The sequence below is a fragment of the Lissotriton vulgaris genome, chromosome 12 (genome assembly GCF_964263255.1).
Source record: "Lissotriton vulgaris chromosome 12, aLisVul1.2, whole genome shotgun sequence".
NCBI lineage: Eukaryota > Metazoa > Chordata > Amphibia > Caudata > Salamandridae > Lissotriton > Lissotriton vulgaris.
In genome coordinates, this window is record NC_141700.1 from 180,523,440 (window position 1) to 180,551,127 (window position 27,688).

Sequence of the window (27,688 nt, forward strand, 5' to 3'; positions counted from 1 at the left end):
TTAATATGGCACAAATATTATCCTGGGGCATTAGAGTGCTTTACATGAGCATCGGATTACCTTACACAGGTCAGATTCATTTTTTTTCTCTTTTAGGTAAGGGGTCATTAAATGGTTTGCCCAGAGTTACAGGATGTTGACCCGACCATTGCAGCTCCAAAGTCACTAGCCCTGGCAAATAGGCCTCGTCTTTTCCCTCACTTCTCTCCTCAGAATGATGCTGTGGCTGCCAGCCTGCAACACATTCACAGCACTCAACTCCACTGCAGGATTCTTTCTTACAGCACCCGAAGCTCTCCTCCAGAACACATCATGGCCGCTCTTCAAGGAATATCAGGTACTCTCTGAATTGGAGCGTGTCTTTGAAATTATCATATGGGAAGCAAATTATTTACAAGGGTATTGTCGGCTCTAGGAGGAATTAGGACTTGTCTCTGCCTTTTTACTACAACCACCATTGTGTCATAAAGTACCATAAAGCAAATTCCCAGAGGCATACTGGCGCGTCTCATATCCATCAGTTATATTCATAGAAGTGCGTGCAAGTTTTGGGAGACTTATCCTTTTCAATTGCAAGTACATATATTGAGAATATTGTCCTTGGAGCAATCTACTTTACCCTTGCTTTGTTCCTTCTTGTGCAAGCACAAGCAATGCAGTATCATCATAGCAGAGTGTATGTTAGCAAGATTAGTGGTACACGTTTATGATTACACAATCCGCTTTTATTGATTTGCCAAACAGTTTACTGCTAAGCTCTCTCGAGCTTTTAGTAGACCTCGCCTAAAGTGTGTTACAAAACATCTATCTTTGCATGGGAAATGTTGTTAATGCATGCACCACGTATCTGCATCCCGTCTCTTGAAATTCTAAGGTTCACTCAAAATCAGGTGATTTATGAGCTGCTTTTGAGTGCCAGCACCTGGCAGATGAAGAAAACCTACCAAGCATCAGTCATAAACACAGAGCACGCAATTTAATTTTAATGTGCTCGTTAGTCCTAGCACATTTCAGACAGAAGTGTGAGCCCAAGACAAAATTATAGCAAAATGACAATTTTTAATGCTGCTGTAGAAAAAAAGGTTATTTGAAGAATCATATAATGGTGCTTCATTGTCAACAACAAAACAGGACACAGAGTGCAATTCAGTGTCTGTGCTGTTTACATGCCAATATTTTATACATAGATTCTCATACGGTGTCAGCTGTCAGTTACTTCAGCAAATTAACATCCAAAAATGTGCTGGTAACCACGGGTTACCTTTCATATGCCTAAAGATAAAGCTGCAGTATAAATCCTGGGAGAATAATTAGGCAAACATAACAGAAAGTTCCCAGTTCAACTAAAAAGGCATTCTACAATAGGAAATAACAACCGAGCAAACTTAGTAAAATTGATTATATCACAGAATGCCTCATAACTCTTATGCAAAGTTTCATTTTAACAAACATTTTTAAAGGATTTATCGAAGGAAATACAGTACAAGTTTTTTCAAATGTTTTAACCCTTTGAGCACTGAGTTTATTTTGAACAATTTTCAGTTTATAAATACCTTTAAACGTCTTTTTTGTGCAAAACAGTTATGATGCATGCCAAGGATGCTGTCGGTCCATGGCTTCTGTCAATCATGTTTTTTTTTTTTAAAACAACATTGAAATGATGCTAATAAATATGTATAATTTAAACATGAACCTCTTTCAATATAGATGTATTGCAAAACAATCATACTTTCTTTAAGAATAATAGTTTTTAATAGTTTATAAAGGTTATCTGTCGCAAATTATGAATAATTTACAGTGTTGTAATGTCATAAAAACAGATTAGACCTAAAAATGTACAGCTTACATAGGCACAGCTTATGTCTAGATTAAATCTGCAAAACAAAATAAAATTGATAAAAATGATGGAGACAAAATGTCTGATATATCAATCACATTTTTTAGAAGCGGGTTTTCAACTCTATACATTATATACATCTATGCTGCGAGTCAAAATAATAAAAACAAATGTTTGCAATTATAGAAATTAAAACCCCTGAAAACCTGTTTAATCAGAGGTTCAGCTAAGCTGGTAAACATCGTTTTTTTATTTTAAAAACTGGTTTGATACAATGTACCAAATAAACAAAAGAAGTGCTTCAGAGTACTCAGAGGGCTAAACGTTAAAGGCTCAGAAATGCCAGCACACGTAGGTCATTAAAAAAAGTGCACTGGAATCAATTATAAATTGTTTAATAAAACTGTTTGTCAATGCATGCAGCTCAATGCATCACAAGGATGCACAGCGATTAAACCCAATGTACACAAACTTCCAAACACTGATCACTGCATTTTAACCTTCATACTTTACCAGTAACAACAGCTGAGTATGCATCTCTATTAAATACTGTACAGTTGTACAAAACAGTTCAGCCCAGAGTGACTTTCTGGAGTTAAAATAGGAACATGTGCCAAGAAATAAAAGTCAGCTTTAAGGCGTCTTTGACAGTTTTCCTCAAAGCAAATTAGTTTTTTTTGTTGTTTTTAAAAAAAATCAGAAACAACCTCTACTGCTTTTCAAGCTCAGAGACGTACAGAAGATGGTCCTCGGGTGATTTCCCGTGTGTTTTGCTTAGATGGAGTTTAACTGCGTGCTTGCTACCAAAAGTCCGGTTACAAAGCTTACATTGGTAGGAAATTCCAGTCTCTTCCTCGGGAGAAGATGCCAATAGTTTTTCAGAGGGGGATTTTGTATGTGCTATCTGATTGCTAATTTGTTCGTTTGACAATTTGGACAAGTCTCGTAACCTGAAGCCTAGATGCGATTCCAGGTGACTGATGTAGGTGGAAGGAGTCCTGATCTGCGAAGCGCAGTCATTGCAAAAGAACACCGGATGCCCAGTGTCTAAATTTTTGAGAAACTTAGTCCCCCCTGTCCTTCTGAGTTGGTACTTCACATTGGCGAGCCAATGACTAATTGTTGTCATTGAGAGTCCAGTGAATCTTGAGATATGCATCCTTTCCTGAGGGCTCAAGTCTGACATTATGTACTTCCCCTCTGACGTTTGACGCAAGCTGGCGGCAAACTGGGCTTGGAGAATCAGCAAATGTTGCGGGTTCCAGTTGGACTGACGCCCCTTCCTTTTATGAGCTGGTGTAATTTCCTCTAGTTCCTCTGTTGTCGTACCATCGATGTCAGATTTCTCCGATATACTTGTAGGTGTGGAGGATTTGGACGTGTGGCTCTCTGTCAGATTTTTTAGCATATCAGATATGTCTGACAGAGCATTCTCGCGCAGCGGCGAGTTTGACATGAATGACACGACTGCAGATGTCTTTGCTGTTGTCACTGTGGATGAAGAAGACGCAGGCGATGTTGACGTGGATGACAAAAGCACTGAACCCAGTGAGCAGATTTTGTCACTCTTGCCTTTTGTCAAATCTATGGGTTGGTCATTGTTGACATGATAAAAATAACGATCTATATGGTCCGCTTTTTTAGACTGCATTGGTGGAGTTGCCAAGGCAGCTTTTTCTGCCAAACTGTTGCTCATTTTAAAAAGCATACTCATGGGGTCCATTGAGGGCAAAGAGGGCTTTGCTGCTTTTCCCAGATGAATATTCATGACTGACTGAAGAGCGCTCAATGGGTTTACAAACGGCTGTTCAGGAGGATGGTCTGTTATAATTGCTGTACTACACCCAAAGGTTGGAGGAATTGACTTGATGTGGTGATCCGTACCATTTTCCACAGGCTCAAGAGGGGGGCTGCCCTTGCATATCTCCCTCTGTGGAATGGGGCTGGTTTGTTGGCTTTTGTAGCCTCCTTCATTAGAAATATCTGTTTTTGGTGGATCACTGAGGTCGCTGCTGCAAGGTGATGGTGTGGCTCTTTTTATTGGAGATAGTTTTCCCTCAGGTTCTTTCATCTTTTCTTCAACTTTGGCTACCTTTTCTGTCACCTTTTTAACTAATTCTTCCATTGCGTGGAAATTTGTTTTTGGTACTGGTGATGTTTGGCTGCTGGGAGGAGAAACAAGCGAATGGTTTTTGGTTGGGGACAGAACTTCACTGTTTATGTACATAGGTTTCAATGGAGCAATTTTCCCTGATGAGCCTAAAGAGAGTTTCATCATGTTAGGCAACTGATAGGCAGCATGAATACTTGGGTAACCTCCCCAGCTGGGTGTGCCATTCTGGGCTTTGTTAATAGCAGACGTTACTGTGTTCTCTAATGATTTTAAAATATCTAAACCCCCCTTTGGACTTTCTTCTAGGTCATTTTCAGTCAGGTAATGATATTTTGAGGGAACATCAAATTTTTCCTCATTTTCATTCGTTTTCTCCAGTTCATTGTCATTATCGTCAGTTATGTCTCTATCAATTTCTTTTTTGATTTCAACATTCAGTTTTGGTGAAACACTGGAAGGGGTGTTTGCAGGGGAAACAAATGTTGTAGCAGCTAGTGGCACTGACTGGACTTTCTCATCTATTAAAGCATTCATGGTGGGGGTTATTGGAGCCTCTACAATTGGTTTTCCTTTTTTCAGTGCAGAATTGGTCACTTTTATAAAATGTCCTGTAACCATCATGTGGGCTGTGAGCTCCTGCAAAGTATCATGAGAACTGCCGCATTCCATGCATTTCAGAATTTGGGATTTCCTTGCTTCAAAATGCCAGGCGTAGCTTGCCCCATTCTGATGTCCATAGCGGTTATTTGGTGTGATGTAAGGATTTGAATTCTTCTGCTGTGATTCATTTGCATCAGAAATTGCGGCTTTTGGTGTTCCCCCTGGTGAATCTGGAGAGCTAGGAAGATCAATCTCTAAGGCTACTTTCTTTCTTGTTGTGGGGATGATTTTGGCAGTTACAGGTGTAACTGGCTCCTTCAGAGGCACTTTTTGGTAATGTTTTGTTTTGATCATATGTACACTCAAGTCCTGAAGTGATTCAAATGAATGGCCACAATACATGCATTTCAATACTTTTTGGGCATCTTCTTTGCCTTCCATTTCTAATAAAGAACGTTTACGCGGCTTAGACCATCTTTTCGGGTTATTGTTATCAGTTTCATGGTTGTCATCCCGATAGTGACCGGTTTCATTCATGTGAACAGTTAACTCTACCAAAGTATCATAGGCTGCACTACAATCTTTACACCGGAATTTACTAGCTCCCGTAAATATGGAGCCATAGAGTTTACTGCTTTGTCTGTACAACTGAACAGTGCTGAAAAGACTTGGCTCTGGTACGAGTCTGCTTTGAGAAACCTGTTGCAGTGTTTTTGCCATAGCACTCTGATGCCAGTCGAAGCTTCCACTTCCACAACTACTGCTGCTGCTGCTGCTACTGCTGCTGCTAGCATTATTTTTTTCTGTGGTTGTTTGGTGTATGTTCAAGTTCAACGTGGACCAATAAGAATTTGAGAGGAAGTTGTTGTACACAGCTTTCATTTGTTCTAAACTGTCGGATACACCTAAATCCTCCAGCGGGGCGTTTGCCTCCTTGATCTCCTCCTCATTTTTAATGGAGTTGCTCTCAAAGTCCGCCATGCGATCACTTGTCTCGCTCACGTGAGATTCACTGTCCATATCATGGCTGGAGAATTCAGCGGCTGGGGAGTCGTGACAGCCTGTAGAATCCTTTTCAGGGCAGACATACTTGGCTGGAGGTTCACCATCAACATCATCAGTAGGGTCGACATCATCATCAACAAGTGCAGCGGCTTTTAACTCGTCTGAGACATATGCTGCGAACAGAAAACAAACAAACATGTATTACTAACAGTGTCTACAAAGAAAAATTTAAAACACATTGCAATTTAGCTCAGCAAGCAACTACATTCATTGTTAATATTAAACAGTTAAAATATGGTCTTTCTTTAGAAGAGAAAACGCTTTTCAAAAATAATTTGCCACCTTATTCTTCTCAAGGGGCAACAGCTTGAAATTAAAACTAAATTTGAAATTAATGAAGCACATTCTGGAGGTGGCATTCATTTCTAAAGTAATAAATTACTTGTATCAACCTCAGAGACAGCAGTTCCTATCTGTCAATTAATATGTCTTATGCTTCTCCTACCCCTAATGCATTTCTTAACAGACAGATTCACAATTTAAATTAAGCAAGCATTTCTTACTCATTACAAGTTTGATGCTCCACTTTTAATAAACACATCTGCAAAAATAATAATGCAACCCAGAGAAAGGGAGAAATTTGCATCAATTGCAGCAAATTAAAAGTAGTGATTTATATTGTATGTGTGAGTGAGTGCAAAGGATTGTAGGTTACATCATTTTCAATAACGTGATCCGGGAATGTATACATATAGATCCAGTATAAATTTGATAGGAATGGGGCTCATTTATTGTAGTTTAGGTCTCCCTCGACCCCACATTAGCTGAGATAAGCGTTACATATACATACATACACACACATATATATATATATATATATATCTCAACACAGCTTTTTTTAAAGTAGGAAATCATTTCCTCTTTCACTGAGTAAACTCACAAGGAAAAGGGCTCATTAAAAGTCAATTCATCAATAAGTCAATACAAAACATTGTATCGCAGGAAAAAAAACTAATATTGTCCTCATCCAATTATAATATTCACTTGCACAGACCTTGCACATGACAATATAAAAGTCTAGGTGAGTTCTCATTAGAGTTGATGGTCAGTATGCAATTAGTGCACATTACACCATTCCAAACAAATGTGTTATCTGCCTCCTTAATGGGTAATATTCCCCTCAGTAAGTATGACGAGGGCAGCCCCACAGAGTAAAATCCTGTTGCACTCACCCAGTTTCTTAATCATCCAAGAATGACAAAATGTTCCCATAATTCATTTAAAAAACAGTTCCTCAATGTATCATTCAGTAATTATCCTCTACACAACCTTCCACAAGCAGCCTTCCATCCCCAGCATTCATTCATCCCAATAATTTGCGCACTGTAAACCAAGATGTTGAGGCTCCTTCTCACCTGGCAAAAAACAAGCTACTGAGCACCAACCTGACAACAAACTAGCCTTAGAAACGTTATCACCTACTGCAGATAACACCATATCTGCCTCATTGAAACAACTGTATTGACTCCACTCATCTCCAGCCTAAACTAGCATCCACTAACAACAACTTACTGCCTCACCATAAACCATCATCAGACATTCTCTACTCTCAACAAAAGAATTTGCTTCCTAAATCATTTCAGTCAGAAAAACCCATCACACGCTACTGACTACCCCTCTCCACCATGTCACTCTACTGTGATCCCCATCCACCTTCTGACAGACTCTCTTTATTCAGTACATCACCACGTGGCTTACCTGGCTTCTCAAATCTGATAACCTATCAAGTTCACCTTCAGACTCTTAGCGCTCACCCTAGCAATCTTTGTGGCCTAATTTCTAAAGGATTTCTCTGCTTAATTTGTCTACTTGCTCATTCACTCAAATCAAGTATGTAGCATTTATGCTTTAAATTCACTGTACTAATGCTATTATTAAAGAAACACCTATATGGCGCAGCTACACCTTAGAACTACTGTCCTGTGTTCTCAACTGTGTTTTTTCTCACATATACTTGAACACAGCAGCGGCCCGTGCAGGTAAGAGCGGTAACGCCGGGTGGAGGGGAATTTCGACAGACGACCACAAGGAAAAATGAAATAAATAATTAATTTTTCCTTGTGGTTGTCTGTCGAAATTCCCCCTCCACGCCCACCCGGCCCCACCGCTCTTACCTGCACGGGCCGCTGCTGCTTGAACACCTAGGGGCAGATTTACAACTTTTGGCGCATCTCTGCTAATCAGCAGAGATGCACCAGAAGAGTTGCGATGCAGCTGCCCATCCGTGCGCCACCACTGATGCGCCGCATTTACAATATGGTGCTTGGATGGGCAGATGCGCGACGCATCCCCGGCAGAAATGCGGTGCATTACTGGAGTTGCGTCGCACCTGCAAGGATCAGGGGTGCCTTATCTCGAACATGCTGCGTCAATCCTTACCCCTGCTTCAAGCAGGCGCAGGGTTTTCACACAGCATGGCCCTAAAAGTGACTGAGTGAAATCTTGTAGATTTCACTTAGCCACTTTTAGGGAGTGTTCCTGCACCGGAACGCCCCCCCCCCGCGCGCCAGAACGCCTACATGTAGTGCAGGGCTGTACAACGTGACGCATCTCCCAGATGCGTCACATTGTAAGTACCCGCACCATGGCGCTGGATTTGCGTGCCGCTGCGTCACTAAAGTGGCGCAACGGTGGCGTAAAAGAGGCGCAAGGGGCCTGTAAATCTGCCCCCTAGTCTTTAACCTCATCCGTGCGGTGCAGATTTACCGCCGGTGCTGGGCCCTAATGAAAACGGGCGCGGTCATGACGGAACCGTTACGTCATGAGCATCGAGGGGGTTAATAGCCATATCCCTTGTAATAAATCAAGTAAGCTACTCAATCCAATTCTGTCTGGTATCCTTGACCATCACTCCACAAAAACTGCCCTCTCACATGTAACTGATTTTATCACCACTGTACCACCAACCATCTCATCTCATGTACCTGTATACTCTTTGAAAAACTTGCGGTGCATCCTACTATACACCCTCATGGTCCTCGGTGTCACTTTCTTATCTCTCAGTTAATCAACCTCCTCCTGCAAATTATTGCTTTGTACCTCATTACCAGTCAGAACCTCTCTAAGCTGTGTCGTAGGTCACCCCAGCTCTCCTTGTATTATACCTCCCTCTGTGACATCATCTCTGCATTGGGTTTCTCTTACATGTTGATCAAATACAAATCTTCTCATTCCCAACTGAAAATTAGAATGTTTAGGTTTTGTTTACCTTTCGTGAATAAGGTGATAAAAGAATAGAAAACTGTCAGGACCAGTGAAATATTTGCAATTCTGTGGCTATAACGTTTACTCCAGACATATGCTTATACTGCTGTTGCTTCTCAATTTAGAGAATATGCCGCACAAAGCCACATAATTTGGTCTTGAAATTGCTGCAAAATCTTAGTGGTTCTGGCAATTTTCAAGCCTTGCTGTCTTGTTTGAGTTTTTTTTTAAAGTTTTCCAGATTGTATGTAATATGTTTTTTTTGCACCACAGCGTTATACCACAATATTTTGTGCAATAAAAACACCCATACGTGCTAAAAGAACAATATAAATCTTCGTTTTTTGTGACGTTTTTATTTACTGTTTGTGAAGATCATTGTTTTGATAGAGTTTCAAAAAAGAGGTAAATATGCCATTTACAAGTAGCATGCAAGCCTGGACAGGCAATGAACCTTCATTTTATTTTATTTTGGTTTTTAGTGAAGAGCTTTGCATTAGTAGTAGCTGTCTCAGAGCTCTGTGTACTACCAGTTATGATTTCCTAGCGGGTATGCTAATTTTCCTGCCATCCAAATAAGCTTGTTTCCTGGTGTCCATTTTACAAAATGGATGCCCTGATCAAATATCAAATGTACCCCTAGTCCTTAGTCCTAGTCCAGTGTAACAGTTCACTTTCCTTGCTTAGGACATTCTAACCATGCTCATGTTGGAACGGGCTCGTGGATTATTCTTTTTATTTTTGGGGGGTGGGGGGGGGGGGGGAGCGGGGGGGGGGGGGAATATCCCAAGACAAAAGCCAAGCCACTAAACATGCCACTGGCATGCAATTCCTGGAATGGGAGCTTTGAAATTAAATCTTGCATGCCAAATCACATAATATCCTGGGACACGGAGTTAAAAGGACACTGTCATTGGCCACGTTGATGAGATGATAATAAGGAGCAGTGACTGCACTTCTTATGGCTGGTTTCAGAGATGTGTGAAAATAAGCATTTTCCCTCTTTAATTCCCTGCAACATCCTTCCGCACATTTTTAGAGAAATCTCTGGGGAGTGCAAATACCGAGTCCACCACAGAGGGGGCTCGGCGAAATTGCATCTAATACAGGCAAGGAAAAAGGAAAAATGGTGCCATATGCGTATATGTTGTTCATCAGGTGAAAAAATTATACTGAAGTAATTAATTTATTTCCAATAGATTTAATAGTAAAACAGAAACATATCTTTCGCTTTTTCTGGTTTTAAACATTTCTCACAAATAGATTTTTAAATGCTAAATTATATTTTGCAGAAATAGGACTTTATTAAAGTTTTTGCATAAAAGAACCGTGATTCATACTAATATTAAGAGCACTCCTTAGCTATATTGTTGCTGGCTTTGCATTATACATAATAAAAATGTATCTAGCAAACAAATTAGAAATTTCTAGCAATCCCCAATAAAATGCTGATCTGAAAACTAGAATAGAGGTAGAGATCAACGTTCTGTCTGCTGAACTCTAGCTGGCTGCAGCACCTGAAAGTGAGCACGGTCTAATTTGTGTGACTTCACGCTACCCGTCCTAGGGACACCTGGGAAAACTCCTTCCCCTTGGAGCTCAAGCTGTGAAGTCAGCAACCGAGAGTGCCAAGGGAGAAGGCGTTCCATGCTAAACAAGCACTGAAAACAACCAAGTAGTGCGGGTAAAGATAAATTAGCTGTGTGCACGCGCCGCAGCCGGCTTACTATGTCACTGTGAGGTCTTTCTTTCCCACCTAACTGACATGTTCTACATGCAAAACCTCAATTTTAACTCCTATATAAACCACGGGGCTGGGCTCGTCCAGCTACTGAACAGTAAAATCCAATCAGGTTTTTATTAATAATGAATATGTATGAGGCCAATTTACATATAATGAATCTCAGTGGAGATTAGCTGCATGGCTGTTGGCCGTTTGAAATCCGGACTGGATTTTACTATCCGGTATCTTCACAAGGCCATCCAACTTGATGTCGGCAGTCTCATGCAACAACCTTCTAGGCATGCTGATATATACAATTTACAAGCTCCATACACAGTATCCTCGCCCACCCCAACAAAAAAACACCCAAAAAATGCACCTTTTCTATGACATTTAAAACAAATGTATGAAGGTACAAATGTTTTCTTTTGTACGGACGAAGCAAATTTGCTTTCTTTTATTTTTTTTTACCTCTGAGGCATATCACTTGGCAGTTCTGTAACACAGATATGCACGGTATGCAATGAAGATGGTGGAATTATCAACTTAAAGTTTATTGAAATAATACATACTTTAATGGGAATGTGTGTGAATAATTTGTTAACGCGCGGCTGATTGTTTTGGAAGGTGTGGCAGCATTACTCTGTCAATTAGAGGGCTTTTGGGCCAAGATTGTCGGTTCTATCAGTGTGAGTGTGTAGATGGGTTGTATAATGAGTCTGTTGTTTCTCTGGGTGTGGTAGGGAAGGGGAATATGCTTACATGATTAGTTGCATTGCTTGGGCAACTAGATGGCCTTGATCCCTTGGTGTGCATGTGAAGTGTGTGATTATGTTCTGTTGGTATTTTTGGTGCAAGCCCATTTCTGAGGAATTTGTTGGGTCCAAGCAGACAGTATTTGTATTGTGCTGTATGCATAACTGTTAAATTGGAACTTTTAATGTGTTATGGTGTTATTGTGGGATTCACACTGCAAGAGTTTGGAATATGCAGTTGTCAATTATGTGTCGACGATTGCTAACCCCTTAACATATGGGCGTCCCACAACACCCCCCCCCCCCCCTTCCCCTCCAGTGCTGAGCCCTTTTTTGGGTATTGGGGGTAGTTTGTGCATATGCCTCCATAACACTTTGTCCACGGAAGGTATCCACACCAAATTTGCACCCTTTTTTCCCAACATCCTGGGGATTCTAAAGGTATCCAGGGTTTGTGGATTCCCCTGAAGGGGACCGAGAAAATAGACGAAATATAGCTAACTTTTGAGCTTTTGGGGGAAAAACAGGAATGAAAATGCTCTGGATAAAAGGTTTTTATTTCATAAAAGTGACATCTACAAACAGTTTGCTGTGCTAAAGTCACCATCTTTCCAGCTTTAGGAAAATGCAGAGCTGAATGAAAAAACATTTTTTTACCACGGTTTTTGTATTTTTTCAAATAGGTAGCCCATTTTTTCAATTGTTTGCGCTTTCAAGCTATTTCCAGCTTGTGGTGGAAACCAGTGATGAAACCGGTGGGTGATCCAGGAAACATATATATTTATGAAAAGTAGATAACATTCTAAATTCAGCAAGGGATCATAAGTGTAGATCACTCAAAGAAACTATAACTGAAAAATAGTTATCAAGGTAACCTATGGGTTTCTGAAATGGGGACAAGATATGGAGTTTGAGACAGGGTGGAAGATAATACAGAAAATCACAAATACGCAAAGACTAAGATATCCTTATTTTTGGCAAAGCATACAGAAATACTATAAAAAATATTAAAACAATATTTCAATGCCTTTGTAGCTTATGCAACCAATTTTTTAATTGAACATTTTGAAATAGTGCATTCACTGGTCATGGTTCCCAACTGTGCAAGTCACAGTGACAAAGCATGTGTTAATACAAACTACTGTCATTTAAAGTTGCCACAATACTGTGTGACACAGCTAATTTTGTGGTTTAATTTATGCAATGGTGAGCCCAGCATGCATTTTTGGGGGCCAGAACTTCCTTTTCATTAGCAGATTTTGACCCTGAGATGGAACGTGAGAAAGAATGAGTTATGTGGCTGCTGTTCATCCTGGCTAAGTTAGTGAAGTGGCGTAGAGTAACGTGGTGCAGAGTGGTGTGGAGTGGCATAGAGTATCACATAGTGGAATGGTTTGAAGTGGTGAGGAGTGGAGTGGAGTGGAGTGGAGAGGCATTGATTGGACTGGCTCAGATTAGAGTTGTGTAGAGCAGCGTAGCATAGAGTGGAGTGGCATAGAGTTGAGTAGTATAGACTAGAATTGAGTACAGTTGAGTAAAGTGGCATAGACTAGAGGGCTTAAAGTGAAGTGATGTAGAGTGGAGTAGCATAGAGTAGAATAGAGTTGTGTAAAGTAGAATAGTGTAGTATAGAGTGAGAAGGTGTAGAATGGATTGGAGTGGTGTAGAGTAATGTAGTGTAGAGTAAGTGGCGTGGATTTTATTAGAGTGGAGTGAAGTGGCATGGAGTGGTGTAGACTGGAGTGGCATAGAGTGGAGAGGGGTACAGTAGAAAGGCATAGAGTAGAGTGGAGTGCCATCGGGTAGAATTGTGTTGAGAGGAGTGGTGTGTAGAGTAGAGTGGCGTAGAGTGGCATAGCTATGAGTGGCATCACACAAAGTGGTGTGGCATGGAGTAGACTGGAATGGAGTGGGTAGAGGGGAATAGCATAGAGTAGAGTGGCATAGAGTAGTACAGTTGTGGATGTAATAAACTTAGACAAGGAACCAAAGTTAAAATCAATACAAAAGTATGGGGCATAAAAGGGAATGGAGAACGCAGCATGAGAACTGTAAACTGAGGAAGTGTACTGAAATGTGTATGTGTACGGTGATAAGCAATATAAAAAAAACATTTTTTAAGCTGTATATAAATGTGCAGCAGTGAAATAGTACCTCAATCACAGCACGATCAGTGGACGGACACTAATCAAAAGGATCCAATCTGTGCTTGTGTCGTTGCTCCACAGAAAGGTAGTGATGTCCAGCATGTGCTGACCCATTATGAGGAAGCAAAGAAGAGTGACAATGAAGCCAATGAATGGCAGGCAATAAGTGGGTCTCAAGCCCTGCATTGCAAACAATATTCCTCTCAAGCAAGAGCGCATGAATGTGCTGTCACAGGCGAGCCCTAAAAAAGGCAGGGAAATGGGTATTCACAGGGTATTTTCTGTTTACAGGTGAAAAATGCTAAATCAGCGGTACCTCCCCTGACTGTGGTAATGTAATGACTCAATTGGGGGTAATAGTGAATATTTAGCACACATCTCTGAATTATAATCATTGCAGTTTCACACCTCATGACTACTGTTTTTTTTTAAAGCTACAGGAGCAGTACACTATTTCTTTAGTGACACAATGAGGAGATACTCTGACTCATTATGTAGATCTGAAATTCTTAAGGTATGGTGTGTTCCCCAAGCACCATAGCAGCGATAATGTGTTCATTAATACATAAAACCTAACTCTAGTAAAGTAGGAGAACAGACATAACAACCAATATCATACATGGCTTTCGCGTTCTGTCTGTCACAAAATACACTCCAACTGTCTTCTGGATATGACACAACTACCACATGCAAAATTTGACCACGTGATTGTGACCCTGACGGCCACCATACTTTAAGATATGATGAGCCTATCTCCCAACTGGAAGTGCTGTTTTTTTCTGTGTACTGTGAGCGATATTGACTCTCTGTGGGTCTGGATGCTAACTGTGAGCCCACTGCACTCTTCCAAACCTGTAGATAAGCACTCACCACACCAACATTGATGAACATGTTTTGACACTAATTTTACTTGCAGGAGAAATTGTGATTTAAAATGTTCATTATCACTTTTGCTGCTTCCAACTATACCCAGTTAATATGTCTATTTAAAGGCACTTCGTTAATGTGTGAATGGAAATGCTATTAAGGCATTAGAGGTGCCAGAGAAGTAGGAAACTGGAAACTAGTTAAGAAATGGGAGCACCAACCATTATATAGTGAGATATGCCTTGCCTTGATCACAGAAACTAACATTGAATAAAAACACATTCGAGCAGGAAGTAATTTTGAACACACTGTCATGTTGCCACGTGGGCAATCTTCATCGAAAACCCCCTGCTTTAATACAACGGCAAAACTACGAATTTCAAGGAAAAAAATAGATTATAAATAGGAACCCATGCTATTTCTATAACTACAATAAAAGATTAGCTAAAAATATTTTAATTTACCTTCGACTACTACAGATCTTGTTGGGGTCCCTGTTTGTTCTTTCCAACTATATGTACTTTAAAAAAGAAAAAGAACAAAATCTGTCCGCATTTATGTATTAAAATCTTTCAACCATATTTTTCTCCACTCTCTCCTCTTATGTTTTTTAAGGTTTGATTGTGCAAACACAGTACTGTTTCAACATTATAGACTGTGCAAATACGTACTGTGCCTACTATTTATTAACATTAAATTCAACTTATTTTTATTGCGAATGTAATCATTTCTCAGGCGCCTTGGTTACAGTCTGTTATTTCAATATCCTATTTCTCCGGTAGGTTAAAACCAGCACAAGATAGGCAGAGGGGGCTTGTGCACCCAAGATAGAAATGTTAATGCATAGTCAACTGACATTTATTAACACCACAAAAAATTGTACTCTACAAAACACTGCACTGTTTGGCTTAATTTCTGTATTTGACTCAACAGATAAGAAGATATTGTCAGCATGAGGACTTCTCAAAACATCGGAGGTGCGGGCATAATTTGTGGGACAGAAAATACTGGAAGGGAGCATAAAAACATGCCATATTGCAAAGTGCTACCCGGAACTGGTCCAACCAAAACACCAAGGGAGGCTTTACTTCTAGACCGGAAGAATTGGAGACAAATATGATAACCATTCACACTAGTGAATATTCCAAATTCACACTATAACAAAGTTATGAAAATATAGTTGTATACGTTTTGAATAGCAGTTCCCAGCTACAACATGTTAGTAAGGTAGCTCAGTGCATTGAGCTCCCGCTGCTAAGCTGTGTGTGTAACCTGCAAATCATGTGTCTGATTGTCAGTTGGAACAATTCAACCATTCATCCTTCCAGGGTTGCTAAAATGTGCACTATCATGCTGGTATATATTAATGCCAGTTATTTACAAAGCGGGGAAATGAAAGGAATGGTATGTAATTGCATTTTTACAAAGATTGACACTTTAGATTGTATTTGTTTATAAGTTTTTATTATTTGTGGTATATTAGTAAGGGTTAAGAATTATCACAGCTAAAATGTAAAATTCTAGCTAGTCTAATTGAGGCATCAACAGTGATAACATGAACCTCAAATCTTGGAAGAAATACCCAGATAATACAAGATGGCACCGAACATTAAGTGCTCGCTTCTATCTCTGCTTGATTCTCGGATCTTACGTTTGAATTTCCGAATGGAAAACTCAAGGCTTCATATTCCCAAGGTCCTCAACAGCATTCATTTGGGTACCAGTGACATATGGCATTTCGATTTTGTAGAAATAATAAACGGAGCTACTTAACGCCTTGTGTAAAATAAATTATCACTGAGCTGCAGTGTGTATGTGCAGTTGGATGGTCACTATCATGCACTTTTTATTGTTTTCTAAGCTTGGTGTAATATTTAAATTGTTGTGTATTAACAGCCCCTTGATGTTAATTGTTTTCAAATGAAGTCAAAGGCATTATATTGGTGAACCCTAAAAGGAAAAAACGGCCTCACGGGTTGCGGATCGCTTGCAAACCCTTGCTTGTGGCAGGCAAAATCGAGTTTGGAATGACGAAAGTGCATTGTGAGTGACATATACTACTGTGTTCGCTTGTTTCTCGAACGAATATTGACAATGTTTTGAGGTAACGGAACTTTTTGTGTGTACAGTTCAAAGCACAGCCGAAATCAAAATACACTGGACCTTACTCTCAGTGACAAAGGTCACAACATTTTTAGTTTACGAAACTATGAATTACTTAACCTGTAAAATACGTATGGCGACACAGTAATTTTAGAAAAGGCCTGTGAGATTAATAAGTGAATAATAATGTATACTTTGACATTCTACTTTTACCAAACTGACTTTGCATTAGGACCTTTGAGAACATACGTCAGTCCGCATTCAAGGGGACTAACACTTTTGCACGTGTCAGTGCTGTCGCAAAGACCGACGTGAAAAGTAAGCCGCCGTTACGCTTACAACGGAACAACATGGCGTCCCAGCAGAGCGTTGGGAGTTGCAGCAAGCAGACGCCAACCTCGTGTTTACAGCAACTGCTTTATAGCCCTGCTAGCTGTTAAATCACTGGTGCCCAAATACCGATGTCTATGAAATCTCCTGGGATTACAGATCTGTTGTAAACCTTGTAGTGGTCCGCTTATTTACAGTTCACTTTGAAACTCAAGGTGGGCTGCCGCGGAGGCCAGCTGGTCTCTACATTCCCTTCATACCTTGCGGCTAAGTGGGCCCTCTCTCTGGTAAGAGGCGGTGCTTTATTAATGGGGTAATACCAAAGATTACATCATCATTCTGAATGTCCAACACTGCATTTTATAAAGCAGGTCACTGTCAAGTTTTACAAGACGGAATATTGCTGAACATTGCTCTTGGTGGTACTCTTCGTGAAACACATTGTAATTGTATTTTCATTGAATTTATTTGGCGCTTACTACCCCTGACAAGGCGTCGAAACACTTTTTGGTGAGTAGAACGCTACTCTGCTACCCAAAAAGGATTATTGGTGAATTAGTATAGGGAAATATGAAATTAATTTGAGCGGTGGACCGTTAGCCTGTTTGGATTGGAAAGGATAGTGGAGAAATAGCAGAGGGAAGGAATGTAAATGTAAATGTACAGGAATTTATATAGCGCAAATCACCGAGCGGTTTCTAAGCGCTTGCTTAGGGAACCCGTCCTGGTATTCCCCTGTGAGATAACCCCGGCAGGGTATCCGCAAGGTGAAAGCCAGGCATCCCGCCGCGAGGGGCCGTTGTGGAGATTAAGCAAGCTATTGCCCAGAGTCGCAGAGTGTGAACCCGTGAATCGAGTAGGCACCGGAGCGAGAATTGTCGAGTCCATGGGCATTTTAGGACTCAAGACCCCGCCAAGCCGGGAATTGAACCCTGGTCCCGGGCTGACCTCTGCTTCCAGGTCTGCCTCCTCTAACCAGTGAGGGTTTGCATTTATATAACGCTTACCAGTAGCGGCCCGTGCAGGGAGTTGCGTGGGGCAGGGTAGCGGGTAGTAAACACCGGAATATGGATGATCGGAGGTAAGTAAACAATTAAATAAAACAAACAAATTTCGTAGCGTGTGCTGCATTACATTTTGCGATGCAGCACGCGCTATGACCTACTACCCCCCTCACCCTGCCCCTTCCCACCCCGCCTTTCCACCCCACGGAACTCCCTGCACAGGCCGTTACTGACGCTTACTTTCCCTGATGGGATGCACATGACAGATCTTGAAATTACAGAGAGCTTTCATTCTTCCTTGAACAACATTGAACATATTGGGCCATTTTGTAAGTGGAAGGCTACCTTCTCCACTTCTATGGCTAGTAAATTACTCAAGTCAACATATTTTCTATTATAAAATGGCGGGTCCGGATTCGTTTTGATTAACACAGGCAGCGATTTTACATTTAACCAAATAAATATATACCCGTTTCACTTTTGAAGAGTTTAATCCGTCAAAAACATTCCTGTCTCAAAAAACGAGCCACTTCAATTGAGGGAATCTATAGAGGCATAATTGTGTAAGTCTTTTTACAATATCCTATGACCCCACAATCACGTAGAACATTTTTAAGTGTAAATCATTTGCTTTCATCTTGACTGCAAAGAAATGCACGAATCGTGTTAATCACGTTCATTAATCACTGACTTTCCCCTACGTGACTCACCCCAAGTGATGTTGTAAACCATATGGCCAGCACGAAGACATTAACAAACAGTCCAAGGTACAGAGGCAACAATCAGCCAATGAAAACAAAACAAGACTTGGGTGCAGTTTAAGTTTCAATGTGTGGAAAATATAGAGCAAGAGCATGTGAGCGTTGATGCAGGGCACGTTGGATTCTTAGGGTGCAGAATTAGAACAGAAATGAGGAAATACATTCAAAGAAAGGGTGCAGATTCAGATCTTCCAAAAACGAATGCTTTCTTGAAGGCCATTCTCACGAAAAAGAAAGTTAAATCTGAGAATGTCCAAGAATTTGTAAGTCAACATGTTTCAAAAGTTCTGAAAAAAGGCGACTTCTTCCTAAAGTATCACCTGCAGACAATTAGTAGAGGCACCTACATAGACAGAAGATGGGGGCCCCTGTTTATTCTAGAATTTATGAGCTTCTTTGACGCATGCACGTTGGAATACCATCACTGCTAGGTTATGCATGTGACCTTGGCCAATGGTCTTCACAATATAAATACAAATGAGGCCACAGCATTGTAAATGTATTGTAATTGCATTTGTATAGCGCTTACTATCCCTGACGAGGTATCTGCTCAATAGTGTGGCTGAACGGACCCTACATTTGGCTTTAATATTTTAAGCAATAGTGCCCAGGTGTAGTAATTAAAACGTAATCAATGCTTTAAAGGGTAGCATACTATTTTCTGCTATAGTCCGTTTTCAATAAAAAGCAGCAAGAAATACAGTATCATTGTTAATTGGGCTAAAAGATTTGCTTTTGCAAATCCAAGAGCGTTTTCCAAGTATTCTGAGGCCTGAGCATTAGACAAAATTATGTGCCCCTTTCCCAAAAATTGAATTGCCCATTCTCATAGTAGGTGGTAGACAACTTTCTGGAAACTACATACATACTCAATAGTCATTTTTACATACTCAGTAGTAGTATATGTTCTGGCCAGCCGTAATCTGTGCAGGTAACAGCGGTAGGGCGGGATAGGGGCATTTTGAGGGACGATGCAGAGGGAAAATTAAATCATTAATTATTTTTCCCATGGCATCGTTCGACGGAATACCCCCACCCGCCCCACATCTGTTACCAGCATGGACCCCCGCTGGGTCTGGCTGGACAGCAGAGCTGTGCCAGACAATCACCTGAGCATAACTTGAGAGGGGCTTAGACTCCTCCCACATGTTGGGAGTCAGGAGGAATTGTTTTGAATGGGCAGAAGTTTTGTGCTTCCACATTATTGTCTTGCTTGACAGTATAGCTGATGTTAGACTACTACTTGAGCATTACTAGAGAGGAGCTTTGGCTTCATCCTCATGTTGCGAGCCAGGAGTACTTGTTTTGATTGGGCAGAAGTTGTGTGCTTCCACAAAAAAGTGCTTGCACTCCACAAACCTGTGATAATTTTGCTTATTTATCCAGCCGGCTGAGTTTTAACTTTCAGGGCACACACACACACGACATTGCACTTCTAGAAAGTGTCTCTAGATAAGTAGATAATGCATGTATTTTTCTTTAACAGCAGTATAGATGAGAAGAGGGCAGACATTAACCTACATGGATATTTAAGTTTGGCACGATAAAGCAACTATCACCTGACCTTTTAACCGACACCAATATTATGCTACAGTTCTTTGCTTCCACACAAATACATGTTCATTCCTATGCTATGTACTGCTTCATCTTACCATACAACATTCTTTTCAAACCAGATCTATTGACATTGCCAATGCTTGTTTTCTTTGCCAACAGGGATTTTGCAGCATGGAGGACATAGTAGTTGTTTTTGGTCATGCATATGCTTCTGGTATAGAGGGTCCAGATGGAGGCGACAATGATCGTGAGTGACCCGGATGTGGTTTTGGAAAGGGTCATGCAAACACAAACTGTCAAATAAACTCAAATGCAGTTTCATATAGCACGAACCAGACTCACATGGGTATTAGAGCACTTTACACAAGAGCAGTCAATTATTGCAGACTAGTAGATCTGGGGGAAGTGTTGGGAATATTACGGCCTTGATGACGATTGATGTGCGAGCCTTAAACCCTTTTATTGTCAGATGTTAACATTACATTATCCAGATACAGTGCATTGTTTTTGATCTTTATTGTAAACTCAATAAAATCTGCTTTATAAAAAAAAAAAATATTGCAGACAAGTAGTTTACAAAGTACCAATTTCTAAAGGTAAAATATAAGAAAATATTATAAAGCATATTATAAAACATGATCAATTGTCTTGATTTCATATGGCAAGTAGTGTCTTCTCATTTTTGTGAGTGACACTTCCTTTCCCAAATGCCCATATAACTCACAAACATATTAAGACTTACTTACATATGACTTTCGGATGTGTTCACCTCTAATATGTTTTTGACAAATATTGCTATAATAAAACTAAGGCACCAGCAACAAGATCATCATTTGGAAAAGCTGACTATAATCTCAACTTGATTGGGCTTTTAGAATTTGCTCTAAAGATTGTCTCTCCATGATATAGATCTTCAAACTCTTAAAAAACGTTAGAATGCTTTGGCAGAGGTGGCAGGGGTCTATACATTCTGGTACTGAGAAGTGTCCAGTGGCACTTGGAGCAATAGCTGACTGATCGGTCAGTACAGGGCTTCGGAAAACAGAAGCTCCACCTCAGTTATAGCCATTTATTGCAAAATCACAGCCTGCACAGAACGAAAACAACTCAACTTGCGTCATCAATATATGTGACATCACTAACACGTAGCAGTTTACCTTTGGCTCATTGATAACTAACACTATGTACTCATATAGACTATGATATCCAGTTGTTAGTACTGTAAAGGCAGTGCAATGTAGTGACTTGCATTTTTAAACAACAAGCCTAATAGAAAATGGTGCATCTTAAGAGTAGAAGAGGAGTTCACATCCCTCCCTGTCCTTACCTCGTTTCATTTCATGGTGTATGGAAATGAGATAAACTGTCTTATAGAGGAAATGCTCATTTCACTCATCTGATGATCACTATATTTCACATTTTCTACATGGGTTTCTGTTTCCTTATTTCTTTTCTAGATAAGTATTCATTAAAATAACTGATCTTGGCATACAGGTTTCATAAGCGTACAGAAAAACATAGTATGGTATTTTGCGATTTAGCTGACGTCTGCATTCAGCGTCAGCCTCGCCGTGAACAAAATTCATCCGTTCAACCCTGATGAAGGAAAACAATGGAAATGTAAGCAATTAAAAAAAGAGCAGGTTGCTCCTCATATCCCATGGAAATGCAGACATCCCTCCAAGATATAACTGTGGTATGAATAATGCGGAGCCGCAAACAGTGATGGCGAAAGTCACAAAAGAAAGGATACTTGTCAAAAGGCTTTCCCTTACAAGAACCCTCATCATGTCCTGTGTTAATGAAGTTAATTGAATTTAAGATCAATAATGGTTAATTATTGCAATTTGACATTCTGAGATAAATGGCTTTAAGACAGAGAAATGTGTGCGCATGTGAATCCGTTCAAGAGAAGGTGAACACATTAACGCCTAAGAGGGATCACACAAGCCTCCCATTGATCCTGGGAGAATCTGATCGAGCTAATCCTCTGATGAATGTGTGCTTTTCACAGCTACAAGTAAATGTTCTACAAGACTACTCTAACCTTGTCACTGGCCAGATCTATATGAGCCGTGCCCTAGAAATCTATTGAGATAGATTAAAGTTTTGCCATGGAAGCAAGAGATGCTTGTGAAAAGGTAAGGGTTTATTGCTTTGACTTCCAAAGTAGCATATGCTGTTAGGATGGTCTACTGACTCTAATCCGCTTCTAGTTGGTTCAATGTGATTATCATGAAGGAGCAATCATTAACAATTAAAAATCATTTTGGAACTATTGTCGAATGATTAGTCATACAAATATTTTATATTAGTCTTGCCCCGGTATCACATGGGCATATCTGATAATTTCAATAGCTGAAAGGATCTCAGAGAAATTGATGTATTTATCAGTGAACAGCCGTGTTTCAGGCCTGCAGCTTCAAACTTGTCCACTACAAACAAAAATCCTTATCAATGGTCTGAACATAATAAGAACGATACAAATGGACTTACGCTTGTATTAACCTAACCTGGAAATTTAGTTTGACTCCAAGGAGGTAATGCATGCTTTCTTTAATTGCTGAATAACTCTGCACTGTTCAAAGAGCTGAAAACAAACTCTGCTACTATCCCAAAGGTGAATTATGTGGGGAGAGGCTGAACTGGTGCACATGTGCAGTAACTTACCATGCGTCAGCTCTGGAAAAATCCCTCTTCATAGTAAAATTCTTCTTCAGTCCTCTGATAACTTCTTTTTCCATGTTGCATTTATTTTCTGTTAGGCTCAAGACAATATAAAGCGAGACTCCAGTATAGAAATGCCGGACACTCGCCTTTTGCTTTATGGCTAGGTTCATGTAGAATTCAAAAGTTTTGTAAAAGAGCTAGGGTATTTATGAGTCGTATTAATTATTTGGCAGTCCTTAAGAGGTCATGCTGTCCAACCTATTGTTTGTTCCAAGGAATACTCTATATTCAACACTAATGGGCCACTCGGAGGACTGCCGTTCAATGATTGTGTTCACCAACATTAGGTAAGTGATGTATTCGCTCTGTCTGAGGTCAAGCACTTCTGCTGTGATCCCTCAACTTGCACTGCCACAGTGCAGGCTACAGCGGGAGGCTAGAGGCACTTGACAAGCAATCATAGCCAATGACTGCCATTGCATATTGTGGGAGCCCGGTGGTGGCATGTCTGGGTTTGCTATCTTAAATATGGCATGCAATCGCTAGCCTGGGCATCAAAGAGTAAATTGTAACAGGTAGGGAGATTTGTTTTTATCATATTTTTATTTTTGTTTGTCTTCTATAGTTGCAACATTTTGCTCATTGCTGCTTTTTTTTCATTGAGTATTGATGTTTCTAATTTCTAACTAAAGACAGTTAAGAAACATCCTAATTGAAGGCAGGTAACTGATGCGAAAAAGCCAATGTACCAAGGCAAAGGCCTGTCTCTCTCTCTCTCTCTCCTATGTGCATTATAGGCCTTGAAAGATAACTTAAACAATACAGTCTGGTAATGATGCTCTTTGCTGCACACCGGGAAAGGTAAATGGCCACTTACAAGATTTATAACGACAACGCAAATGTTGTCAAGGAAAAAAAGTATTACTGATTGCTGAGTACTGACAATAATAAAACGCTGAAGATTCCTGTCAAAATGTAAGAATATGCAAAAACACTATTCAGAACACTGCTAATCATCTGCTTCCGTCAATGACTTGAAGGGTATTTGACAGCATATTTACATTAAACACATTTCAGAAACCAAACTCTTAGTGCTATACTGAAATTTTTGAATTACCGCTGGGAGCCTTACATCTTAGGAAGTACAATAGCGGCAGCTATATACCATGCTGATAAACTATGCAATTTCATGCTGAAGCGGTTGAAATATATTTTGAGGAATGTAAATACTGAAAAATAACTAGACATAATGCATCAATTGCATGAGAGCGTCTATAGTTGCGCATTTGAAGCCACTTTGTCATAAACGCGCTTTAATAAACAATTCATTGTTGTACAAAAATACCCTTTTGAGTCATAGGAAGTATGGAATGAGGGAGATTATAATAGTATGAAGATTCCTTGTCAAATTCATGCAAAACAGGTTGGGTTGCATGGTCCAAATCCTTCATGAGAAATCAGTCCACTCATCCAAAGTGGATCCTAGATGTTACGATTGGTCAGTTCTGTCTGTCACCTCTCTTGAAAACAAACTCTTGGAATTAAATGTTGTCTAGAATGTGGCTCGTAGCCTAATTACTGTCAAGAAATATTAATTTAGTGTTTTTACAGTGTTGAGGATAGCACTGCAATGTTGCCTTGCACCCACCAGGATGATTTACTATTTAGGGTGTATACAATAGGTCAACAAGAGTAAAGAATATGGTGAAGTGAAGCAACAAAGGATGCAAACATTTCTTTCATCTATATTGTCAGGAGGTGAAAAAAAGAATAAGGGAAATGCAATGTTTTTTTGAAGCACTTAGAATTCTTGTTTATTTCTTTTGTATAAACTAGAGAAGTCATTTGGTCTAGTGACACAACCAAGAAAAACATACCCTTTGTAAATGTACAGTCACAAAAACGTTTTTGGCAATGAAATCCAATAAAATATAGTATTTTTAGGTTATCTCAGTATGGTCTGGAGATATTATTTAGTGACCTTTTCACCTAATGTGTAGAATTTCAAAATGAGGGACCTGCCAGCAACCACTTCAGAAATGAGTCGACTGGAAATTCGACTTGTAAGGGTGCCCATTGTCCCACAAACTAGGTAATGTGTATACACTCTAATGATTACAGCAGCTAATGAGTGAAAACTATTTAGCAAATACTAACAGTGAATTTTCAAGAAACTTGTATTCGTTTTTATCTACTGTGTTACATTTAAGATGGCACAGGGGTGAGAGTAAAATACATTGATATTCAAGCATGCTGGAGAAATGTATCCAGTAACGCAGCACCATAATGAATACACTGCCCAACAGTATGTGCCAACCAATGCCAACGACATGAGAGAGTAGTTCAAAGAATACGCTCAGTCAACTTCTGGTCGCTCAAAGGTGATCCTCAACAAGAAGAAGAATTAATACCAATTCTCTCTTATCTTTGTTTCTTAAAATTAATACATGCCCATTTGGACTTGCCACGAGTCCAATTTGACATAGATTACACGACCAATCTGGATTTGACTTAAACCCTTAGCCTTTAGACACAAAGGCATTCCGACCCTCTTCACAACAGCATCAATTTAAAAATTACTGAAACCTGGTGTAAACACTCTGCAATGGGTTTGGATCCAGAACCAATTGTGTGGATAGATATTTGCACCACACCAGTGGCGCCCGGCATGGCTCACTAGTGGTGGGCATAGGGATGATGCGCGGGGGTGGCGTGCGTGGGGGGAGGGGGAGGGTCGCACATATGAAAAAAAAAATCGAAAAAATAAATGTACCCTGCTGCTGTGTCCCGCGTCTCTGCTCCTGCACTCCACGTGGAACTCAAGGAAAAGGAATCAGGCCCCACTGACCAATCACAATGCTGGAATGCAGCGGTGTGATTGGTAAGCACCCAGGATCCCCTGACCAATTACAATGCTGTAGTGCAGCGTTGTGATTGGTCTGAGTGTCCTGGTTGGACACTCAGCCAGGGAATGGTGGATTGGGCATGTTCTCCATGCAGGCTGTAATGTAGCCTGCATGGAGAACAGGGAAAGTGCGCATGACTGTTTTGGGCGGCCCAAGAGGGCCGGCCAAACAGTCATGTGCACTTAAGAGTGGGCCAACCCCTCCTCCCCTGCCCTGCTCGGAGAGCAGAGCAGCCGCATCCACCCACCCGGCCGCAAAGCAGCACGAAGCATAAAATGATAACTCAAAGTTACTATCATTTTATGTTTCTTCTTCGCACTGCTTAAAAGCAGTGGGGCGACGCTCCTTCGCCATAGTGGAGGAGCCGCCATAGGTGCTACACCACCCTTACTTAATTTGTCTATGGTTCTTAACTCACATAGTGCTAGCCATGATAGAGGTTTAGTTACTCAGATTGTCTGATACCCACAGATAAAAACTTTTGGAATGCTGAGCTGGGTAAAGGTTCTAATTATAAAGGTCAATACCTTCATGGCTAGCACACTTAGATTATTATTACACTACCTTGGTGGATATTTGGCACTACTTTGAATAGAAATGTTTGTCATCAAACTTAGGCAATTTTGTTGGTACATTTAGAACACTTTGTAGCCTTAAGAAAAAAGTGGGAAAGCGCCATGGAAATGTACAATAAAATGCAATGTGATTCATTAACGCAATGCCTTTCACTGCCTTATTTTATGGATCTTCCATGTATCCTGTGCCTACAGAAACAATGATGACAATCTTTAGACAAAAAACTACAACGTTTAATTTGTTATAGGAACTAGCTGATTGACCTACAGAGAAGGTTATTTGCTGGATGTTATGCAGTGCCACCAGTACCCCACAAACGTTATGACAAAATGAATGAAATGAAGCAAAACTATGGTTCACACGCAACTGACTGCTCTCACTTGGACAACTTGTGCACAGTGCTTACTGCTGTGGGCCTCAGACCTACTGCACAGTCAGTATATACACAGCCAGCATCTGTCACAAGCTGAGCCTACACAGCATGCACCTGCAGAGATGGTACAAGATGCACCTCTGCACAACTGTGAATTAAGCCTTCGGCACTAGGAGGCGAGTTACCTGTAGAACCTGGACTGGATTAACAGCCGAATGAATTTCAGTGCCCGCACAGGATCAACACATGCAGCCCCTGCAAGGGGTCTATTCCTTAGGCACTTGGGGAACCGCACCCGTAGAGCTAGCTAGCACAAATGGGAAACATTTGCATCCCCCGCAAAGAATGTTCATCTGCTAGATATGCTCAGAATTTATACCTGTAATTTCTGCACAGAATTCAGATCTTCACACCTAACCTAGGATTACACCCGAGTATGAGTACGGCCTTACAGTGGCCGCAAAGAAAGGAATTAGAAGCAACTGTACATATTTTTAGAAGAAATTATCTAGTTAATATTACAATTAATACAAAGTCAGCCTGCTTCGTTGCTTTCTGGTCAACATTGAATCCATCAGGTCTTGCAAAGATTTCAATTTGGGTATTCTCTCCAACGTCCAGTGAGCTACCACCTAAGTGCTTCTCTCTAACTTCCTAATTCATACATTTGAATGTACACATTTAAATATGCCAAGAAGAACAACACAACCGTGGCCTCGACATATGCTTTAACCAGTTAACTGCCAAGCCTGCCAACAACCATCCTTGAGAATGGCAGAGGAGAGCCTCTGCTATCTCAAGGTTTCCAGAGCACATCACCCAAAACCCATCATGCCACACTAAGCTAGGAGAAGATGAGTTTCTGTACCTCTTTAAAGGCAACACAGATGATACAGTTAAATGTTTCTGTCATCTCACAGTCTACTGTGGCCATATGGGAAGATGTGTATTATTCTGCTCGTTAAATGCAAATGAGGTTTTTCTTCACTGCTTCCAGGATCTTTTCTCTGTCTCCATCATCTCAGACCTCCAGGACCAAAGGGCATTCTTTCCCTCCAGCTAATGTGTCTTTGCTTTTCTTACTATTAATCCTGTGG

The 27,688-nt window shown here is 40.5% G+C and overlaps 1 protein-coding gene across 1 annotated transcript in view; it reads right to left on the reverse strand.

The window, feature by feature from the left end:
• Window positions 1–960: 960 nt before the first annotated feature.
• The window catches only part of TSHZ3 (teashirt zinc finger homeobox 3), a 140,503-nt gene continuing 113,775 nt past the window's right edge, over window positions 961–27,688 (reverse strand). The window contains exon 2 of the mRNA XM_086947711.1: window positions 961–5,728. Within this exon, the coding sequence (XP_086803837.1) occupies window positions 2,547–5,728 (3,182 nt within the window). The 3' untranslated portion in view covers window positions 961–2,546. The remainder of the gene's footprint in view (window positions 5,729–27,688) is intronic.